General features: G+C 32.0%; 1 protein-coding gene across 3 annotated transcripts in view; it reads right to left on the bottom strand.

The window, feature by feature from the left end:
• Window positions 1-23,685, bottom strand: part of LOC118188230 (protein grainyhead-like) — a 285,114-nt gene that overhangs the window by 124,725 nt on the left and 136,704 nt on the right. For all 3 annotated transcript variants that reach the window (XM_085806975.1, XM_085806973.1, XM_085806974.1), the window contains 2 exons: window positions 17,967-18,058; window positions 14,876-14,946 (listed from right to left, as the gene is read on the bottom strand). In XM_085806975.1, coding sequence (XP_085663101.1) covers window positions 14,876-14,946; window positions 17,967-18,058 — 163 coding nt within the window. The remainder of the gene's footprint in view (window positions 1-14,875; window positions 14,947-17,966; window positions 18,059-23,685) is intronic.

Raw genomic sequence — 23,685 nt, 5'->3', positions numbered from 1 at the left:
TTAAAGCAGATTTCGGCTCTTTTAATTCTATCTAGACAGCGACACAGAAAAACAATCTTATCCCTTCAGCTCAACTAAAACCATCTAATAATTATCGATAAAAATTGAGCTTTTGCAGAGCAAATTTTCTTTATTCGCTGATATTTCGGATAGCAAGGTAACGCTTTTCGATTATAATAGATGATTATCTGAGACTTAATCTCTTACTGAAAGTTGCTACTTTCTAATTTACATGTGGTCCAAATCCTAGAAATATTTTAAAATAAGATCCGTAAGACACATTTACAGATCCATTATATTTACTCTTCAGGGTGCCAAAAAGGAAACAGGAAATGCTAACTTTCGCAACAGTTTTACAGTGGTGTTAAGAAGCCTTAAATCTGCAACATGCATTAAGAAAAATCTTACGTGTGCTCCCTAAATGCTGAATAAGAGCAGAAATCCAAATATTATAACTCTCTAAGTACTCAATCTATTGGATAAATCAATTATGAGGCAAAATCTTTCTTACTACTATCATCTCTAATCTACTGTGAGAACTGAGCTATATACGTGACATTTTCATGCTACACTTTTCATTCAATATCTCTCACGATTTTCAGGTCAAAGAACTGAAAATAACAGAGTATTCTTGTTAAAATCTTTACTCCTCTTAAGAAAGAAATTACATTTCATATATATACGAAAGAGGAAAAACGATTTTCCTTACGTGTGAACTGTGATTGATGTTGTAAAGAAGCCTCATTCGAATATTTTAATTTCTTGAAAAATTTGCCATTCATTTATCAGACTCTGCAAATAAAGAGAGGTATCAAACTAATACCTTTCTTATGTAATCCTTTCAAAGATGGATTGATGCATATTAAATAAAAAGATCCCCGAGAGATTGAGACAGGGAAATCACGAAATATCCTCATGTCAAGTGAAGAAAAAGAATTTATAAAAATGCAATAGGGAACTTCGAAAGGAGGGAAAGGATGAACAGCCATTATCTGACCCTTAGCCCCCCTCGGGCCACACACGTGATCGTCAATTCCACACGTCACTGACAGCGAAACTTGCCGATGCGTGACCGTCTGTGATGCCAGTCGTGACTAGTAAGCTGAATAAGGGCACCCGGCGTCTTCGGACATCATTTGTCAAAGGATTTTTTTATATCGATTTTGGAGCTCATGTTTGGAGCGCATAGCTTAATATCAAGATGATATGCTGAGCAGACCTAACGCAGATTGGCAGGAGGGGGAAGAAGGAATCGAAATGAACTGAAAATCATGAATTTATTAAAATGGGTACGGAAGGTTTGGCTTTTTACTTCCACCACGTTGTAAAGAAACACAATAACCATGAAAGATCTTCGGGACCACATCGGTAAAAAAAAAAAAAAAAAAAAAAAAAAAAGGACACACATAATTTTTTGCTCCGTTTGCGATAGTATACGAACATTGACTTCATAAGCAAATAAGGCTACATACAGAGTATGCGTTGCTTAATGTGATTGCGGTTAATGTTATCATTCGGATATTGCTATCGATTTGCATAAGTTCCGACCACTTATATACGAATACATAAAAAATGCACAGCTAGTTGCAAACAACAGTTCGGTTAATAGGATCTAATTACTACTGAATAAATTAACTAAAGGTCGCAAAAAGAAAAAAAAAAAAAAAAGATAAATTAGCCAAAGATCAAAATAGAGTATAAAAATTGCCAAGTGACATAGAAATGTCTCGAAGTGAGGGGTTAAGTTGCCAGAGCTCCGTTTCGATTTCAGTCAACCATTTAAAATAAGGCAAAAAAGCAACCTTAGTTTGACGTACATTTTGAATAATTCAATCGATTTTGAGGATGATCAGACACAAGTCTATCTTCTTTAGGAGGAAAAAAAAATTCTTCAGAATTTTTTCTTTTCCCTTGAAAAAAAGAATTCCCTGAAAAATCTAAGACAAATTAAAGCTGTTTTTTGCTTATTGCATTGGCATGTTTTCTTAGAATTCAGAGATGCCTTCCTAACATTAGGATTATTAGTACAACATCGGCCAAATAATTTTCGAAGACGTCGTGTACAGTTCATAAATATATATTTGCACTTTCCTAATGGAATTCCTTCTTCCTTTCCTTTTTTACCTCCTAAAATGGTGGCCCGCCAGTGGCTGAACGGTGAAGTCGCTGAATACTGATAGTTCGGTCTGGGCTTCGAATGCTAGCGAACGGGCTGGCTGCATATGCGCTTTCGTGGTTTTTCTCATGTGTAACGTGTATACGAGCCAGTTTCCCTTAGAAAGTCCTCCACGAAAGTATTCCTTCCCTTAGGCAGATGGTCCTCGAGCGCTTTGCCATAATCAAATAAACCAAAGCAACCTAATTAAAATGCTGTGAAGAAAACCTATTTATATGTTCTTGGTATTGTTAATATTAAAATTAAATTCCATAGTTATTTTAAAGGATATTTTTTCACAACGTTTAGCGTTATCATTCGGTTAATGTTATAAAAAAAAAAAAAAAAAAAAAAAAAAAAAAAAAAAAAACCATGGACAAGAGTGATCACATCAATATCGCTTGCTGCAGGGGTTTTCAACCGGTGGTACGCGTACCACTGGTGGTATGCAAGAGAAAAATAGGTAGTACGCAAAGAAGCAACGTATTTTTAACTATTAAATTCAAAAATTAAAACCCCAACATTCTGGTTGAGTTTTTTCTCTAACACTCGTAAATTTATGCGATCTGAGCTTTTTTCAAGAGTGGTAGTCGTAGTACTAAAGGTTTTCAATTTTTGTTTAGATGGCACTCGTTAGTCAAAAGGTTGAAAACCTCTGGCCTACTGTATTGTTTTCAAATAATTGCGAAGTTGCTGTAACCATGTAAATTTAGAATTTACATTTTTTCTCCAAAATACATTCTGATCTTTATTTAATGGTTTCAAAAGATTTTTAAGATTGCTTTTTAGGAAACATTTATACATGTACATACGTAAAATTAAGAAAATGTGCACAGCTGAAAAAATGAAAATTTCACGCAAAATTTGCTGTCTTATTTTTACTCACGGAGGTAACTCAGATTAAAATCTAGAAGACATTTTCTGAAACAAAAGTATTCTTCCAAGAAAGAATGGATTTTAAACAAAGATATGCATCATCCAGTTATGTGAAACGGCAGGTTTTACCATGTATTGGCGGGTCTGTACTGCATGCCTCTGAATGCATGACAAACTATAACGAGAAATACATATATATATATATATAGTGTCATCTATCCCATATTTTCAGGCAGGTATTAAAATGTGACTTAAGCCGCTGGAATGGAAGAGTTGATATTTTGTGCATAACAATCATTTGGAGAGGGGGGGAAGAACGCTGATGTTAGTTTCTGTCGGAAGATATTTAATAAAATCAAACATTGCAGTGATGGGTTACATATCAATATTTACGAAACTTGTAGTATAACCTTCAAGCACCATTTGCTGAAAAATACAGTAAAAATATCATAATAGTATAATAACGCCTTATATTTATCTTCAATCGTTTATTTTTCAGTATATTGTTTAGCGTTTTTGGCAATATTTCCCTTTAAACATAGACAGAAAACGTGATATTGAGACATGGAGTCATAACAAAACGATGTCGAAGATTAGTTGACAGAAGTTTGCTCTTTTGTTTTGAGTTACCTTTTGAAATTATTTTTTTTCATAGAGAAATTAAAAAAACATTAGGGAATTCAACAAGAGCGAAGATTACAATTAAGTGAAGGACAGGGTTTGTTTGAATTATTGGCAGTTCTTAAATAGTCTGATTTATTTTTGAGATTCTGTGGCAAACTTCAGACTGCAAACAGGCCACGATTGCATGGCACATCATCTTGATAAAATTGGCATCCTTCCATCTAGTATGTGCCAAATTGGCAATTCGGGCATCATGAATGCAAAGCATCTTCTTATGTGCCCAGAACCAGATAAAGAGTCTCAAAAACGTGGTGAGATAAGTAAACTATACTGGAGTGCCAGAAGCTTTCATGAACTTTTTGTAAAGACTACATCTCTTATGTTCCTTTCCTTGTTGTTTAAGTTTTTAACTTTTTACTTTTGTTCCCATGTTCATTTATTGCGATTCTTACTTTATAGATATTTGTTCTTTTTTATTATTTATCATTGTTCGTGCGTGATATTTGAGCTGTTTAATATGTTTGGATTGGTATTTCTAATAAAGCCATATGTAACAACAACAACAATTTTGATATTCTTCAATCTTCAAAATGAAATGAACCGAAAAGGCGGATCTTTATTACTGTTATGGCGCCTTTCCCCATTTGCTTATCCATACCTTACTTAATAGCTATCCAGACAAAACATAACCTGAAATTTTACGAATTGAAATGAACACAAAAATTAAAGTAGAACTCTTCAAGAGATAAAAATTAATACTATAAAAAGTAATGTAAACTAAACGAAATAGGAAAATAAATGTGGTGCTGGTGAGCGAGATAGTAATATCAGGTTCTACGAGTATGTTCCGCCTTACTTGCTTTGGGAACATTCAAGAACCTGACTCGGAACAGGGAGCTTACTAAAGCTATGTTCAATAACTGTGGGAAGTAGACAAGATACACAGGAAGGGTATACGAAACCCTTTATTTTTCACTCTTTACAATAATTTCCGTACTTCGGAATACAGAGACCAACCACTTGTGGTCTGAACGTAAGAATATAAAAAATATTAACTAAACTTTGGAATAATAAACAAGGGCCTACGTGGAAGATTGGCCGTATATTAACAGGAAGCCGTATGTAATACAGAGAACTGTTAACACTACAGTACGTTTAAAATTATTAAGAGGATTAAACCTCTGGCCTGGAAGGCAACCAACAACCGAGTAAAACTGCTAAGGCAAGCGGCCTGCTTCGACTAACTCCTTCCTCTCTTTCGCTTGACAAAAAGCCACAACTTAAGTACTTGGCGTTCGCCAGACAAATTTGAATAAATAAGTTAAAGCTTTTAATTCTGGCCGTAAGTAGAAAATAAGAAGTGATAGTAAAGATTTAAAATAAAATAAACGTTAGTAAAACTTAAGATCCTTACAGTAAACTAAGATCATTTAAACAGTTCATCCTTTCATCCACATACGCAAAATTTTCAGATTTCTATTTTTGAAAGTGCGCAACATCTGTAACGGCAACAGACCATCATGGCAAGATGAATGTTTATTGGAAACTCAAATAATGTGAAGTTTGGAATCAGATCTCATGCGATACTTTTGTTAAAATTGAACTAACTATGATGAACTAACTATAACAAGATGAATGTTTATTGGAAACTCAAATAATGTGAAGTTTGGAATCAGATCTCATGCGATACTTTTGTTAAAACTGAACTAACTATGATGAACTAACTATAACAAGATGAATGTTTATTGGAAACTCAAATAATGTGAAGTTTGGAATCAGATCTCATGCGATACTTTTGTTAAAACTGAACTAACTATGATGAACTAACTATAACAAGATTAATGTTTATTGGAAACTCAAATAATGTGAAGTTTGGAATCAGATCTCATGCGATACTTTTGTTAAAACTAAACTGAACTACTCACTTTAATCGTTTCTAAAATTAGAGAGAAATATAAAATGCATTTAATTTTCTCAATAATAAAAAGTGTTCAGAATGATTTCTGAAGTTTTTAAAGTTTAGCTTCGTCATCTCTTAATAATAATAATACTGAAGAAGAAGTAAATCGTAATAATTTATTAAAGCTTTGCAATATATTTATCAGCAACTGGGATAAGTTATCGTGTGATTTCATCTTAGAAATTAGTCTGATTTCTTTCCTTTCAATTAATTATTATTTTTTTCTAAAAATGCATGCCCCATCTGCAATTTAAGAATGGGTGGAGTTGTAGATTAAAATAATTTCTTGGCTAATATTTAAACTGAAATTTTGCCGCAAACTTTAATTTGGGTGATTGTTAAAAACTTAAAGAAAAATTCTTAAAACTGTTACTGAACACTTTTAAAATTTGTCAAGAAACAGTGTTTAGGTTACTAACAACTTTAGAACCTTTTATTGGTACAGTGGGGGATGCATTGAAACTTATTGGCAAGTAATGTGTTATTAATGTCGAAACATATCCGGCAACTAAGATTACTGAAATGCATTTATTAAGTTACTCAGAATAAAATGAAGGAAATCCGTAAATTTTTATTATTCATAAAATGACGCTTAAAGTACTCTTTTTAAAGCTCTTATACGATCCTAATCTTACTCGAAATTCTTTTTTTAGGTTTTAAACAGTCCGCGACAGAAAAATAGCAGAAATAACATAGGCAAGTTCAGGTGCTTTGACACAAAATGACGTGATAAAATGGAATGATACTGATAGAAGTTAAAATGAGCATATGAATTATTGAAAAAAAGTGTTACAAATATTCAGGAAATGAGTAACTCCATTTAGAACATCCCTACAGCATTAACAGGCAGAGCAGATTCAATCATCCGTATGGTCATGAAGGTAAAGAAATACTCTTATACTAAGTATGATACTATGATTCAACTTCTACTGTTATTTAAACTAAGATATCTTTTATAAGAAAGATAAAAACTTTTGTTTTATAAAACCGATTAAATAACTTGGAAAGGCAGAATGTCAGCAGAAATATGAGTAAAAATTCCCTTATTAAAGGCATGCTCATTAGCAATGCTAAAATACTTGCTTTTAGGATAAGCTAAAATAAATTAATTGTGGATTTTCTGAGCCTTGTTTGCATTCTCACAGAAGCAAAAGATATTAAATAAGGGCAAATATAGAGTATTTTCAAGAGCATGACCATCGTAAGGTTATAAAACCGATTAAGTAACTTGGAAATTAGATTAAGTAACTTGGATCGGTTATAAAACCGATTAAGTAACTTGGAAAGGCAGAATGTCAGCAGAAATATGAATAAAAATTCCCTTATTAAAGGCATGCTCATTAGCAATGCTAAAATACTTGCTTTTAGGATAAGCTAAAATAAATTAATTGTGGATTTTCTGAGCCTTGTTTGCATTCTCACAGAAGCAAAAGATATTAAATAAGGGCAAATATAGAGTATTTTCAAGAGCATGACCATCGTAAGGTTATAAAACCGATTAAGTAACTTGGAAATTAGATTAAGTAACTTGGATCGGTTATAAAACCGATTAAGTAACTTGGAAAGGCAGAATGTCAGCAGAAATATGAATAAAAATTCCCTTATTAAAGGCATGCTCATTAGCAATGCTAAAATACTTGCTTTTAGGATAAGCTAAAATAAATTAATTGTGGATTTTCTGAGCCTTGTTTGCATTCTCACAGAAGCAAAAGATATTAAATAAGGGCAAATATAGAGTATTTTCAAGAGCATGACCATCGTAAGGTTATAAAACCGATTAAGTAACTTGGAAATTAGATTAAGTAACTTGGATCGGTTATAAAACCGATTAAGTAACTTGGAAAGGCAGAATGTCAGCAGAAATATGAATAAAAATTCCCTTATTAAAGGCATGCTCATTAGCAATGCTAAAATACTTGCTTTTAGGATAAGCTAAAATAAATTAATTGTGGATTTTCTGAGCCTTGTTTGCATTCTCACAGAAGCAAAAGATATTAAATAAGGACAAATATAGAGTATTTTCAAGAGCATGACCATCGTAAGGAGATTTATAGCCCTGGAGCTAACCAAATTGCGGCCGTAATCGCACTGGATTGAGCCCGAATAAAATGATTCGTATGTAATAGTAATTCATATGTAAATAATGTATGACTGCGAAATTTTCTGTTTTAAAATATATTGATAATGAAAATTTTTGTGCAGTGCAACAATGTTTAAGATGGAAAAAAAGGACAGTTTATTTTGCATTTCTCAAAATACACATGATATTAAAAGAAGGACTAGCTTTTTAGGAAGCCTTTACATTTTCCAGGCGGTTGTACGTATATCTCACAAAGATTTTTCTTTTCGAATACATTGTTGTCTAAGAAATTAATATTTAAATTATTTAATTTGGATTTCTCTGATACTATTGCATTTTTTTCTTATCTCGCTTCAAAGCAGAAGGTGGTCTATCTCATAAGAATTGGAGCAAGCAATGCTTAAATGTAACAGTGCTGCTGTTGATACACTGATTAAAGTAAATTCGATATCCGAAAGAATTATTGTTTTTAGAATGCATTTAGCTTCCTTTGGAGTCTCGTCATTTAATAAATTTATGTACTGCAAATGTATGCATTATTAAATTAATATTTTCCCGAAATTAACTGAATATTCATTAAATAAGATAAGTTTTTCAAAACTGAGTTTTTTCGCGTTGTTCTCACATCATTCAGTCTGCTTATATCTAAAATTTTTCGTCACAATTATCCTGTTTTTTCAGATTTTTGGAGTGCAACCTCTTGATTGGGATGTCATTTGGTAGTCTCATTTCTGAGCATAAATTCATGTTCATTATAAAATGCCAATGGTGTAGCTTTAAATAAAATTATACATTTCGTCAGAGATTTTAAAAATAAACATAATTTCTTTTATTTAAAAAAACAATCAAGTAATCTCTGAAGTATAATTGAAAATATAACTAATAATTTTCTGTATGAAATTCTTAATTGTATTTTATTCACTTTTGATGACATTTCTAGTTAAACAGAGACTTTTATGGCCAGAGCAGGGAAGGGGGAGGAATAACCTTGGTTATCTGAGTGTTTCACTGGAGCCTTTAGGCTATGGGCCATTAAAGCCCCACGAATAAGGAAGTTTTATTGACAAATTTAAACATTATACAGTCTTCGCTTTATTTTTAAGCCGTTTCCTTTTCCTTGTGTGTGTTGGAGAGAGAGAGAATTATGAACTCAATCTAGAAAACTGAAGAACTCTATTAAAATCACGAAGCAAATCAGTAAAAGATGCATTCTGTAAATAGCGATAAATCATCAATATTTATTTACTTGCCATAATTGACAGAATAATTTTGTTCAGAAAGCTTTTATTTGTTCATTATTAGTGATTCTTATGTAGTAAGCCTCTGTAAACATATTATTTCATCTCTCCATAAATATAACCTTGCACATTTCTAAGCATAAAGTTCAACAAAAATAAGAAAAGATAATTTACTGGCTCATTCGCTAACTGACAGTGATAGAACCACTTAAAAAACGATGGAGCAATTGCACAAGCCGAGGAGTATTTTTCTCGATTGGCGCTTCTAACCTCTCACCCACGCTTTTCAATATACACGTACTTACAATCCAGCAAACCTCCAACCCCCTGCTTCGTAACACCCTACTTAGAGAGCTAAGATCTAAAAAGACCTCCTGGAGCGGCAAGCATAATTTGAGGCAATTACAGGCGACGAAAGTTTTATTTTATTTGGAAATAAAACAAACAAACAACAGCAACAACAAGAAAAAAAACTTTGATCGAAATTGAAAAGCGGCAAAAGTTCTCTTAATAAATAAATAAAATTTGTTTCCGAGGAGGAAGTGTGTCAAGCTGCCGCAGCCATGGCCCATTTAGCATTACGGCGTTCAACCCAGAACATGCGGCTAGTCCCTTGTTTATGCCATTCGCGTCGCCGAAGCTGTGGTTTTTCCGCTACCAAAGAATTACCAAACGGACATCTTGACCAAGGTTGCTCTGATTCATTTGCTGCATGCAGCTGAAATCCTTCGGTTCTCGTGCGGTCATGACATCTCTTCTTCTTTCTAGACATTTCTCATCTCTTTCGAAATAAGATAACAGTTTTAATACACTCTCAGTTTTGAGAATTTGAAAGGTGCATGGCAAATTTTACCATACGCACGAGTATTATGTTTGCCTGGAACATGAAAATATTTCTTGAACAAAAGCCAATGATTTCAAATGGCTCTTCCAGATATGCACTATAAAGTACATAGTACTTGAACACTAAGTTAAAATTAAAAAAGAATATTACCTTAAGGGGACTCATACACCTTAAACCCCCTCATGATCTTCGAATATGTGACTGTTGCAGGAATTGAGATATTTTATTTATTTTAAAAGCAATTACTTCCAACATTTTACAGCTGACTACATAATATATCTGCTTTGGAAAATAGTAACCAGAATGATTGTGTTGCCACAAATATTTTTGTAATTTAATCCTCTTTGTGACATAATATTTCGCCATGCTTCCACCTTGCGCGCATATTTTAAAAATGGCTAATGGTAAATACTTGAAATTTGAAGGAATTCTTTATATGGGCACTATTTTCTAACTGAACCAACAATCTGATGAATATTTTAATATTGAAAAATTTTATGGACGAAAACATTACAAATTTTTTAATAAAATACATTTTATAAACTCAACTCAAAATAAAATAAAAATTTAACACGAAATTTTTAGAATTTTAGGTTTACGGTAGTTTCCAAATGTTATAAAAGCTATATATTAAATATGGAATTAAATTATGAAACAGACCGTTTTAAACTGTGCGCGCAAGTTGGAAACATGACGAAAAATGTTGTCACAAAGCGGATTAAATTATAAAAATATTTGTGGCAACACAAACTTTCTGATTACTATTTCAAAAAGCAGCTATATTATGTAGTCAGTTGTAAAAAGTTGGTAGTAATTGATTTTAAAATAAATAAGTTATCCCAATTCTTGCAAGAATCACCTATTCGAACATCTTGTGGGTTTTAAGGTGTATGAGTTCCCTTAAATGAAAAGAAAAAATCAAATTTTAAGTGATTTTATGAATTAACTGAAATGAATTCTAAGCTTTGTATTATGTTACGAAGTTTTTATTGGTTATTTAATAATAATAATAGAGTTCGTATCAATTAAATGCTAGTTTGTGTTTTAATAGTTTGACTGTTAACGTAGAACAGCTTATAATTGCCTTTAAATCCGTCATTTACTGTATTTGCTTCGCAAACTTTTTTAAATCATGTATTGAAATGCGTTTAAAAGCTATCTTAATTATGATGCGAATTGTAGTTCGTATCATAATTAGATATAATTAGATAATTTTATTGATATTTTAAGGCAGGTAAACACTTCTTACTTAAAAATAGTAAACCCTTTTCTAAATTATCATTAAAATTCATCTTGGATTTAGAAGTTTCCGGAACAGATCTCTGACCTTGAATGTTAGCTTATACTGAGGGGCAGAAAGTTTACTAAGAGCTTTAAAAACCAATTTGCTAAGGCAGAAAAGGAGTGCCCTCAATTTTTATATATATTTTGGTATTTTACTTAATGATGAAACACGATATAGGTCAACATTTCAGTGTAGACACTGCAAAAACGTTCTTTGAATTTCATGTAAACATATTTACATCTTTGGCTTTTGGTAGAGAAACATATTCAAATCTATGCAGAATGTATGTATCAGGACTGAAGTATTTTTAAGCAGTCCTGAGTGGATCTATCAGATGACATCTACTGACAATAGTTATTAACACGTTCCATATTTTCCTTTTAAAATATTAACCAATATGGAAGTCTTTATCTAATTTTGTGTAGACGATAACTACCGTTATGGAGTCAGTGATTGAACAAAAAGAAACAAGAAAGTGTTTTTCCCACAATACTATAGTCGCCAAGCAGACCATTGAAAATGAAAGGTAAATTATTGTTATTAAATATCCACTTTATTGGCCCCCTCATTATTTGCATCTGCGTGTATTTATCTTTTCTCTAAAGTGAAATCTCACCTTAAAAAGGCACAATTTTGCTATCATTTCAGAAACCACCCAAAACTATTATAGAGGGATTGCAATTTTCATTGACATTTACGAAGCAATACAGATGTTTTATGAATGTGCGAGATGTGTGGCAATGCAAGAATTGATTGTAGAAGTCTACACATTCAAATATGTTTTTAGTTATTGACTTCTCTGAATTGAATTTTAAACTTTTTAAATTTGTTGTCTAGGCCTTAAATTATGAATTTGAGAGATCTTATAAATATACACAAACTCTTGTGACAACCATCTCCCGAAGGTTACCATCTCTGAGAAAGACTAGCCCTTTTGAGAGCAAAATTAAATAACGGTACTGAATACCACCTATAGTCATGTTCTGTACTGAAAACAACTCCACAGAAAACCAAAACCATGTGAAATCTTTCGAGGTTGTCTTAGGGAGCTTTCATAGCGAGAAGGCTGTCTTATAATCGACCAACACATGTCGTTGTAGTGAGGCTTCGTGTGTGTCTACCATCGTGAAATAGACATTTATTAAAGTATATTAAAATTACACGTGGTTATTTATAATAACTTAAAAAGTTCATTAGCTCCATAAAATAAACAACATGTTTCATGTGAGATTCCAAGCACCGTATTTTTAATCTAAAGAGCTTAGTCAAAAACTTGTTGTTTACATCCGTCAAGTTCGCTTACTTACTTACATATATATATATATATATATACAAGAGCAGCAAAAGTATGACGTATAAAGCATACTATGCGCAATATTTTATACCCAATAACGATTTAAAACCATTTGTAGTTTAATTCGTTTTCCAGTAACATATGAAATCCTTTCTTAGTGGAGAAACACATTTCCTTTTTTTTTAATTACAACTGTTCTAAAAAGTTCAAAATTAAATTAACTACTAATTAGAGCCCTTTTAACTTAAACGAATAGTTAAAATTAAAATGAGTTTAAACTTATTTTAACTGTTCTTTCAGTCGCATTATTCTGCTTTTTCCCTTTTCTTTTTTTGGGGGTGGGGATGGGGGCGGACTGGGGCGCTGTTTGGCGCTTAGCTTTATACAAATACTTCTCACCATCAGCTGCAACTAGTTTAAAGGTGAACGATAATACTTTGTCAGACCGCCGATAACTCTGCCAATCTGTCATGTTTGGAGATTGATTAATAAGACTAAAAGTAATTTTATATGAGCATTTGGAAATGCCAGACGTATACCCTAAGCCAGTGCTCTCAAACTGGTTTCCCCCGAAGCAGCGGCCCGCGAATACATTTCATCTATGTATACATTTCATCTCATCGAATACATTTCATCATTTCATCATCTATTTGTTGCAAATACGGTGTTGTAAAGACTTCATGATTTTAGTTATCTGAAGTCAGAGTTTACATTAATTTCATTACCGTTAAAGCCAAACAGGAAAAACGTAGGTGAAAGTCTGTAAATGGATTAATTTACAGTATGGTATAAATCTTATGCAAAGATTTGAAGGTACAGATTTCATTTTATTATTACTGAACTTTTATTCGTACATATCAAAAAATAAACTCAGTTATGAGTTTTTGCAGATGGAATAACTGCTTTGCTCGAAACTGTATTTATATGTGAGCAGCCTCTTTTCAGAATTTAAAATTAATATGAAAGAAACCGGATTGTCTGATGTGCCAAGCTAACAATCCGTGATGAATAATTTAACAATGAAAGAATTTAATAAATAAAAAAAAAGACACTAAGTTCATTATTTATTCTCAAGTTTTTGTTTCATTTGGAAAATTTTCCCCGAAAACTTAGAAAGTTTTTCTAATTTGTTTATTTTTAGTTTAAACTAAAGTAGGTTATTTAATGATTAATCAGATATGTTAGAACTACTTCAAATAAATATCAGTCTGAAAATTTAATATTTAGGTTTTTATATATTTGAATACTTTAGTGTAACGGACAAAAAAATCTTGCAGGTCCGAAGCTTTAGATCTAAGATAGAAATCAAACTTGAATTTTTCCTTTGTGATATTATTATTATTATTGTTTACGTATATTTTGATAAATATTTAGTAAGCAAAATTTAAATCTTATTTAAAGTATTTTTTATCTTGTCATTTTTTTTATTTCTTTAAGTTAAAAAATAAATTAATAAAATAATTCTGGTCCGTCAGCTGTTTTTAGATTGGGTGTCCGGCCCCCTTGCAGAGTTTGAGAATTCAGACTTATAAATTTTTTTTTCAACATTAAAACCAGAAAGGCAAGATAACAGAAATCACTTTATATTATTTCTTATCATTTAACTTTGAAAGGAATAGTGTAAACTGTTAACCTCTTTATGATCTAGAGTGAACCTTTAAAAAGTTGTGTTAAAATATTACGCAACAGGACGCCAGATTATTAGCAAAATATTTCCCAAATGAAATTTGATGTCAGCCACTCTACGTTTTTATTGTTAGTTAGTTAATTACAGCAAAATACAGAAAGCCTCACAAATGCCTTCAAATGTCTTCATAGTGAAATTTCTAACGGAAACTGGGTGGTATTTAAGTTGCATTAGAGAAAACTACTAACTTTTGTGGGCATAGACATCGTAGGCATACTAGATGCTCCTTTATAAATACCAAATTTAAATGATGAAAAAATATTTAGTGTACACTTTTTCTATGAACTTCCATACACGGAAAATGTGAGTAAGAAGGAAGCAAAATTATTTTGGTAAAACCTTCCTTTTTCAATAAAAAGTATAATAAAAAGAAATATAATGAATTTATTATTGTTAGATTATATTAATAATAATGCCACTTAATTCAACTTCTTACTGTTTTAAAGAGATATTTATACCTTTCCTTGCCTAAAAATTAAAATTGTCTTTCTTCTTCTCTATTAATTTCCTCCGATTTTCCTCTTTTATTTTCCATTGTATAGTATTTTATTATAGAAATGACAGAAAAGAGTTTTATCAATTTTTTTAGCTTTGCTTACTTGTTCAAAATTTTAAATAAAAATAGTTCCCAAATAATATTTTGAAACATAAATATTTTTAAATGTATACAATACATATTTACAATACATTATTTAGGTTATCTAGCTGCAACAAAATACTGCAAAAAATATTCGAGAAGGACTTTTCATGCGCATCAAACCAGTTACAGCATATAATTATTCAATTAATATAAGGCGAACATAAAAAGTAAAATAATAGAGATTTTACTTACTTTAACCGTACCACACTTGAGCGGTTTTGCAGGATCAGGAGAATATTCCAATGTTATTCCATAAAATTGTCCTGAAAATGAAATTACTTTTATAAGCTTTTGAGGGAAATTATTAAATATTGCAACGAAGTTTTGAAAACACATAATTTTACTTATTATTAGTGGATAAACTCTCATAAAATTATTTTCTTTCCACTACAGTTAAGCAAAGCTTTCCGAATGGTTCTGACCTGTATTCAGAATACACACAATATACGGAGTTACATCACTACAAATGTATGATCATTTATAATCATGCGGAATTAAGCTTCCAAATTTATTAAAAAGAAGTATAAAAAGAATTAATTATATAAGTAGATTTATTGAAGAAACGCCGCTTGAAGCATAAAACTTGGTTTTTATTTAACCTTGTATAAGGGACTAAATATGAACCAAAATTGCAAGCCTTTTTTATGAACATTATTGAATGTATATTTTCATAAAAAACACTAAACAGCTGCGAAAAAACATATTTAAAAACTAGAAAACAATGTGAATATCATGAACATAGCTTTTGCCGGAAAATCTTTGAATCTTTCTTACAGGAATAATTTCTTATCTTTTTTGCATTTTTATACCTAATGAAGCATTCTTTTAATGTGTAGTTGAAACCACTTTCTACTTTTTATGTTAAATGTAAAAAGAATAGTTCTGCATTTGTTAAAGACGTTTAGAAGCTTTAATATAACTCTTCTTTTACTGTTTTCGATTATAGTGCTTTATGATTCAATTAAGTGCTTAAGATAAGCAGGAATAGATTTGAAATACTTTTCCTTCGTAAAAGAATTATTACAGCAATTCTAATGAATTATCAGCGTGGTAGGACTGCAGAGTCACGTCCATAATTATCTTGATGTCACATCATAAATATCTTATTGTCACATCATATACCCAGTATTTCATAAAAATATTTCAAAGTTTCATGTCACATATTAATTACATATTTTAATTTTTTTCAAAAATATTCTTTGCTTACTTTGAAAAAAATTCAAACTTAGATTAGTACTGATTTGAGAAACATGCTGTGTACTTTTTGTTTTACACATTTGGCACAAGCTGTGTTCTTTTATTAACAATACTCCATTTCCACATTTCAATTAGCTTAAACATCTCAGTTTCTATGTTTATCCGCTGCTAAAGCTGTCTGCGAAATAGCAGAGTTATTACTGAATAAACCTGAGGTATACATCGTCATCAGCTGGATAGCAAACTACGTGTACACTCTTCATATTCCTTATTTTATCTTTCAAAGTTTTGCTTCGTTTTCCTGTATCCTTAACTACCTGATTATAAAATATGAAATAGCTAAGGATACTTGAATACTTAAAATTATTTTCAAATTTTAAATGCATCAAATGCTGATAACATGCTCTGAAACAGATAGAAAGAATTTAGGAATTTAAAGTAACTTTATATAATAAGAAATATTATAATGAAGAAAATTCACTCGAAACAGAAGAAAAAAAATATTGGTACATTTTAATCACAAAATTACGTACATATATTGACAAATGCATTCAAATTATCTACAGTTATTCTGATACGCTCTTATTTAGTCAGATGAAACTGGCTTCTGAATTGAAAAATCAGTATACTTAGCAAGACTTCTTTTTTATAATAAGCCAGAAAACAACAAGAAATATTTATATTTTATTTTATAATTGCGATTATAAGCCGACATGAACTATTACCATGTTATTAAGATGTGTGTGTGTGTGATTGTTGCAAAGCCTCGAGGGCTATCTGCCTAAAGGGAGGGATGCCTTTCGTGGAGGACTTTCTAAGGGAAACTGGCTCGTATACACGTTACACATGGGGAAAACCACGAAAACGCCCATGCAGCCAGCCCGTTCGCGGGATTCGAACCTCGGACCGAACTACCAGTGTTCAGCGACTTTACCGCTCGGCCGCTGGTGGGCCCTGTTATTAAGATGAAAAGTCACCGATAGAAAGAAAATTTATGTTGATGGTAATATTAAATTCTTTTAATATACTTCAGTAATAAGACATTGGCATTCTCGTTTGGAGCATTATGTATTATGAATCTATGTGCAGGGATCTAAGAAGCTTATAAAAGAAAAAAAAATGTATAATTACTACCTACAAGTACAATCGCAAGATGGAAAAATACTAACATGGAAGTAAAAATGTGTGGACTAGGGCATTAACGCCACAATTTATTTGAAATACCTATTTCATATTTACGAATTCACTTTAAGTATGTTGAAGTAACATGATTAGATAATAGATCAAATATAATCATAGCTGTCAAAAGCAAAAGGAGCTTATGTATCTATATCTATGCATGTCGCATCAGCATGCATATGAGTATATGAAGATACTGTGATTTGAATTTCATGGATTATTTTACATTCATAATCATAATGATGTAAGTAAATTGAAATTAAATGGAAGTTTGCTATAGCCGAACCTATAAGCTATCTGCAGGAAACCTAGTTACGAAACTCAGCTATTAACTTATTAGTATTCAAGTCTCCGCGTTAGAATTCATAACTAATCCTTAATAAAATTACATTAACGATTACAGCAGCTTCCAAATTAGACATTTTTTTCTCGAAGTAGAATGTTCACAAAAAATGTTTTATACGTATCATATGCACGAAAAGAGGATGGAAGAAGTTATTACTATTCTTGTTTCTGACAATAACCGTTTTCATATTTGACACTGAATACATTTTAGCTTGCATATTGCATCTGCTTAATCATCAATTAAGTTTGGTTTAATCATGAGTTAAGTTTCGTTTAATCATCAGTTAAGTTTGGTTTAATCATGAGTTAAGTTTCGTTTAATCATCAGTTAAGTTTGGTTTAATCATCAGTCAAGTTTGAAAGCAATTTGCGCACATTATCCTCTAGCAAATTATATGCAACTTAATATTTTCTAGTAACTGTTTCATTCGATTAGATTCTTCAGCCCTCTTCTTGACGATCCAAATAAAAGAGAAAATAAGAAAGTGCTCAGCAAGGAGACCAGAACCGGCATAGCGAAAAGGCTCAAATAAATTAGGTCTTAAATTTCCATTGGACTTACCTTTATTGATGTAAGTTATTCGGTCGTCTTCTCGTCGTTGGCTGGTGGATATTGGAGATTCAAGGAAGTACCGAAACCCTACGTCAGATTGTCTAAAAAAGGAAACCTTTATCACTATGGTTCATTCCTCATTTATTCAAGATAACAATTATCTAATACTTTTAATGGTTATCATGAATGAAAATGGGTAATAACACATGAAACTTTATTACGCGAAATATCTTCAGTTTGTTACATTTCTAAATCCGTATGCTCACTCCCCTCCAAGCATAAAAGAGAGAAAATGAAGTGTTGCCTATAAATAAAACAGCTGTATTTCTGTGACTAGGAAGTGAAATAAGGTTTAATAGTAAACAAGATGTCAAATAACTGCATTAAGATTCGTTGCAAAGCAGATGTAAAAAATCATTAGTTGGTTTCTACAAAAATACAGAATAAATTATTTTTTTTTCCGCTTCTTCTCTCTCCCTCTTTCTTTTTTTTAACGCAATGGAAGAGTATTTGGAAATGCATATTTTTAAGAACATTCTTTTCATCAAGTGTATACCATTTTATGTACGATTACAATAAGATTTAAAATTTTTTAGAGTGTTTAGTTATTTCTTTTTAAATAAAGGACCTATGATAACAATCGAACAATAAGCTCGAGAAAGTGCAATTATATAAGATAAAAGTAAAAAATTAAAAAAGCCGAAACATATGCGTTAACTCACAGGTTTGAAATTCCCACTACGTAATGATTGCTATCTTAATCGTATTTTAAATTTTCTTCCAATACTTTTTTTTCTCGTCTATTCAAAAGCTTATCTTTATTATTCAGAAGTAAACAGACCAAAACTTAACTTCCTGAGCATCTAGACACGAAGGAACAAGGATTTAGAGTGAAACTTATTAATGCCTTGTAGGAAAAAACACCTTTTATCAATAAAGAATAATAATGTGTCAAAAGAAATGATCCGTTTAAATCGAACTAAACGATTGCGGAATTATTGTTTCATTGCAAAACCGATTAGGGAAAAACGGGGTGTTTTCTACATGGCTTGCTATACGCGTTGTTCATGTTGTAATAATCACATAGAAGTAGTTTTTTTTAACTGTTAAGTGTTTCCTTTTTACATTTCCGTTTATTTGTGTGCGCGTGTGGATGTTATAGTTATTTCCTTGTTTTTTACACGTATTTGTGTGCGAAAATGTATATATTTTCTCCTTAAATCTTTTCGCGCATGTTACTTTGTTTAACTCAACTTCATTATTCAGTAATCTTCCTGAAAATAGATGGTTATTGCTTTTTATCGGGGGGGGGGGAGAAAATATTTCAAGAAATAATTCTTTCCCTTAGTGAATTTGTCTTTCCAAAGCTTAAACATGTTAAAGTTTGGGAGACAGTATTTAACAAATCATCTCTAAGAGACATGAGACGTTTAAAATTCTACAGGGAAGATTTTCCATCTATGCATAAATGAAACAAGTTATAGAGGAACATAAACAGAAGAACTATGTTGTTTAGAACTATGTTGTTTAGTTTTGCAATGTGTGTGTTTTGTAAAAATGCACTAAGGATGCTACTTCACATACTGATTCATTAAATGTATAAAAAACAGATGTTAGATCTGTAAATTACGAAATATATTATAATAACATAACTGAAAAACAGTCTGGAAGACCTAGCTTCTGTTACTGCAAATAAAGCGTTTTGTTTTACGCAAAATTTAGGAAACGTGTAACATTTTTCTCCTGAAAATGAAAAATTCTCAATGTTCATTTTAAAATTGTACCACAAATAAATAGAAGTAATAAAATTTTAATGCTTATAGTAGCGGTTTATCGTGAGTAATGATCTCCTAAATGTGTGAAATGCATACTTCAAAATGTAATAACCCTTTTATATTAGCGAAATACCTCAGAACAGATTTCGCAATTTACCTTACATATATGGAAAGTAAGATTCTCAGGATCCAATGAAACTATTACAATGTGTTTAATGTGTTTCTTATAATATTTTGCGGATTTTAAATGGCATAAAAAATGCAGGTATTGCATATTTTGTCAATTACCTCTATATTATGAAATTTCAGTTTAGTGATCATGAATTTTCCCTTCCCATTTTATTCTATAGAAATGAAATCTTTACATTTCTTAAATACGGCGGTTTAAAAGTTAATTATAATATGTAGTTTTTATGCAATGTACTAGTTATGTGGATATGTAACCAAAATTAATGAATGATATTTGCAACTCTTCGAATAATGCGAACTGAAATTAAAGTGCGAACTTTGGGAATGAGAGGGTGTGATTGGTTTCACGCTATAATGCCTTATAAAAGCAGAGAAAAAATCACTTACCTTGACATTCCCGCAAAGTGGATAGCATGAACGTAAAGTAATTATCAAAAGCTTAGATTCAAATATTTACCTTTTAATTTGAAGCGCATGGAAAAAAAGAGCCTTTGTAAATCACTGAAGAGATTTCACTTGCCCTCTATAAGCCAACCAAAATCAGAGAAATTTAAAAGGAAAAGACATTTTATGTCTATAATATTAAGCTAAGTAGCCTAGCGAAGCTGTTAGGAGCTGACTGTAGGCAAAAAGTACTGATAAATAAAACATGCGGTTTTCCACAAGGATGGCTCTGATTTGACAAAATATTTAAACTAACTGAATAAATAAAATCACTGCATACGTATAATGAAAGATTCTTTGATAACTATTTTAGAAATTCATTCGTGCAAATCACAGTTTAAAAGTACCTTTTATATTTATTGTAAGAAACTGATAAACTTTCTATCTATCTATCTCTCTATATACAATCTATCTAACTATAGTACAAACTATTCGAATACGGTATCGGTAACTGAATAATGTATTATACACGTTCGATATAAAAGTTGCACAGAAAGTTATTCATGACTACACATTTTATCGGTCTTTAAATACACTACCTTCCAAATATTAAGAAACAGCAAGTTTTTTGGTGTCTAATTTGAGAATGAAGCAATATAGAAACAAGAAATTTACAGGACATAAACAGTTCTTTAATGAATGTGACATAGAATGTTTCTAAAGTTCAACACAAACATGAATTGCAACAAAAAATTGCGCTCTTGGCAGAGAAGTCCGGTCTTGGAAAAACAGTATATCACAAATGTTTGAGGAAAAATGGGGTAGTAACATTACAAAAGTGCGTTCTAATAAGGAATGTGTCCACCCCTAGCTGGAGTACATTGGCGCCAGCGATGTTCCATTCTGTCAATTAAGTTGTCGGTCAGTGAAATGGGTAGCAACGACCAGACACGGAGTAAACCTTGTTCAAGCTCATCACTTTGGAGGAGGACATAAAGCAGCATCCTGTCTCCCAAGGTAGTCCCAAAGATGTTTTATCGGATTCAGGTCTGGAGATTGAGCTGGCCAGTCCATCCGCTCCATACAATGACCCTCAAGATATTTTTCAGCAACCCGAGCTGGGTGCGGTCGCGCATTGTCGTCCATCAGAAGAAATCCAGGATCAATAGCAGCGGCAATGGGCGGACATATTCATCAAGGCACTCGTCTCGATATCTCACACTGGCGAAAGTTCCTCCATGGAACACATGCAGGTCAGTGTGACCACCGAGAGAGATCCGAGCCCAAACCATTATTCCACCGCCTCTCTAACTGTGTCTTTCCACAATGTGGGATTGGTTGTATCTGGCGCGTTGCTCCCTCCAGATCAGCTGACGACCTGAATCACTCTCCAATGTGAACATGAACTCGCCTGTGAAGAGAACAGAAGCCCATTGTTGACTGGTCCAGGAGACATGGTTTCTTTACCAATATAAAAGAGCAACCCTGTGTTCTCGGGTGAAAGGGACACAAACAATTGGTCGTCTTACGTACAGACCTGTACTGTGCAGGCGTTTGCGCATTGTAGTAGCTGAGATTTTTGTTCGTGTTGCCACTAAATGATCTTCCATGAGCTGAGGCACAATAATGTTACTCATTTTTCGGACCGAAATAGCTAAATAACAGTCTCCCACAGGTGTTGGAACTCTAGGTCTGCCTGGAACATGTCTTCTAGGCACATAATCATCGGATTCAAACTGATTCCTTAGTCGGTGGACCACACTACAAGAGACATTGAGACGTGTTGCAGCATCAGCTTGTGACATCCCCATTTCCATCCATTCGATCGTCCGCCACCTCAACAAATCGGGCAAACGACTTCGCCTGGACATTGATAGACTCTCCTGGATATTGTCCACGAAATTGTAATAACAACTGTAGATCAGCACTTGTGAACAAAAAATACAATTTTTGCATTTCTTCTCCAACTCCTATATAAGTATTCATTTCTATAAAATAAAAATGATAGCTATTGTTTTTTCATACATTTTCTTAAAATTCGTTACTGTTATGCATATGGAATGTGAATTTAAACGTTACTGACATTTTTGTAATGGTGAGCTTTGAAAAACATGCTGTTCCTTAACTTTTGGAGGGCAGGGTAATATTGTAATATCCTAAATCAGTATTTTCTGTTCAGCGTATTAATACAGAGGATAAGCATCCGTCTTTAATTTGCTTTCTGAGAATGATTACTGAACGGGATAATAAAGTTTATGTGTAGCTCAATGAGCTGTAACGCCTAGTAACGATCCTCAAGCTTAACACCGCAAATAATCACTAACTTATTTTTCATTTCACATTTAAACTAAAGATGCAAGGTGTTAAATTTGTTAATCCATTGCCTTATTATTTTTATCTATACTGTCACTTCTACTTTGCCAGCTCCCACCAGGATGCAAATTAGTTAATTTGTATGGGAACAGAGTTTTTGAAGTCAAGAAACAGAGTTTACGGCAGTGACTGTTGACCGCTTTTGAACTATTTTTACCCAACTTCTAGGTTAATCTAAACCAGTTTTAGCTTCTGCTAACCGTATTTGCTCACATGATTCGTAGGTTTGAGCCATAACATACGGGATACTTTTCCATATCAGTTTGTACTTTACTTAAGTTTACCTAAACCTTTGTGTTCTGATAATTCTACAAGAAGCAACATGAGTTGTGTAGTTTTATTAAATTAAAAAAATAAATATAAGAGTCTTATGTCTTAGGTTTTATTCCTCTATCTCTTATTCATGAACTGTTAAATGTACTGAAAGCACTCCGCATGTTGTGCATTCAGCATTTTAGAAGCACTTCAGAAAGAAGAAATAAATACATTCAAAAGTTAATAGAGCCCTTACAGGAAAAACACTAAAAATGTTAGTTAAAATAATCAAAAATATCTACTAAAGCTCTTAAAGAAGTTTCTAAATCCTAGATTAATAATGTTCATTCTTCGAAAGGGGCTTGGGATATGCAGCTATTCTTTAAATATTCTAAAAGTAATTTCTCGTAATCTCTCCAAATGTCCCATGAAATTAAGAAAGAAGTCAAATTTCTAATAAAATTATGTAACGAAATATTTCCCAAACGTCAATGAGGCACAAAATGTTCAAACTTTCTGTAAACTGATTTTATGTGTACACAATAAAAATATAAAGGAAATATTAAAGAGAAGAAAACATATGATAATTATTTTTAATTTTCGAATATACTGTCCTTTTTTCTTCATATACGTATATTTACATGTTTTTAATATTAGGAATACCTGGAATTACATTAAATCAAGACATGCCCAATTAGTGAACTATTGGATTAGACCCCAGAAAAATTGCAGCTTCATTCCAGCTTCTCTTT

Source organism: Stegodyphus dumicola, chromosome X1 (genome assembly GCF_044657685.1).
Source record: "Stegodyphus dumicola isolate Sdum_Otavi_A_Nest chromosome X1, ASM4465768v1".
Classification (NCBI taxonomy): domain Eukaryota; kingdom Metazoa; phylum Arthropoda; class Arachnida; order Araneae; family Eresidae; genus Stegodyphus; species Stegodyphus dumicola.
This window is presented reverse-complemented; position numbering and strand designations above follow the sequence as displayed.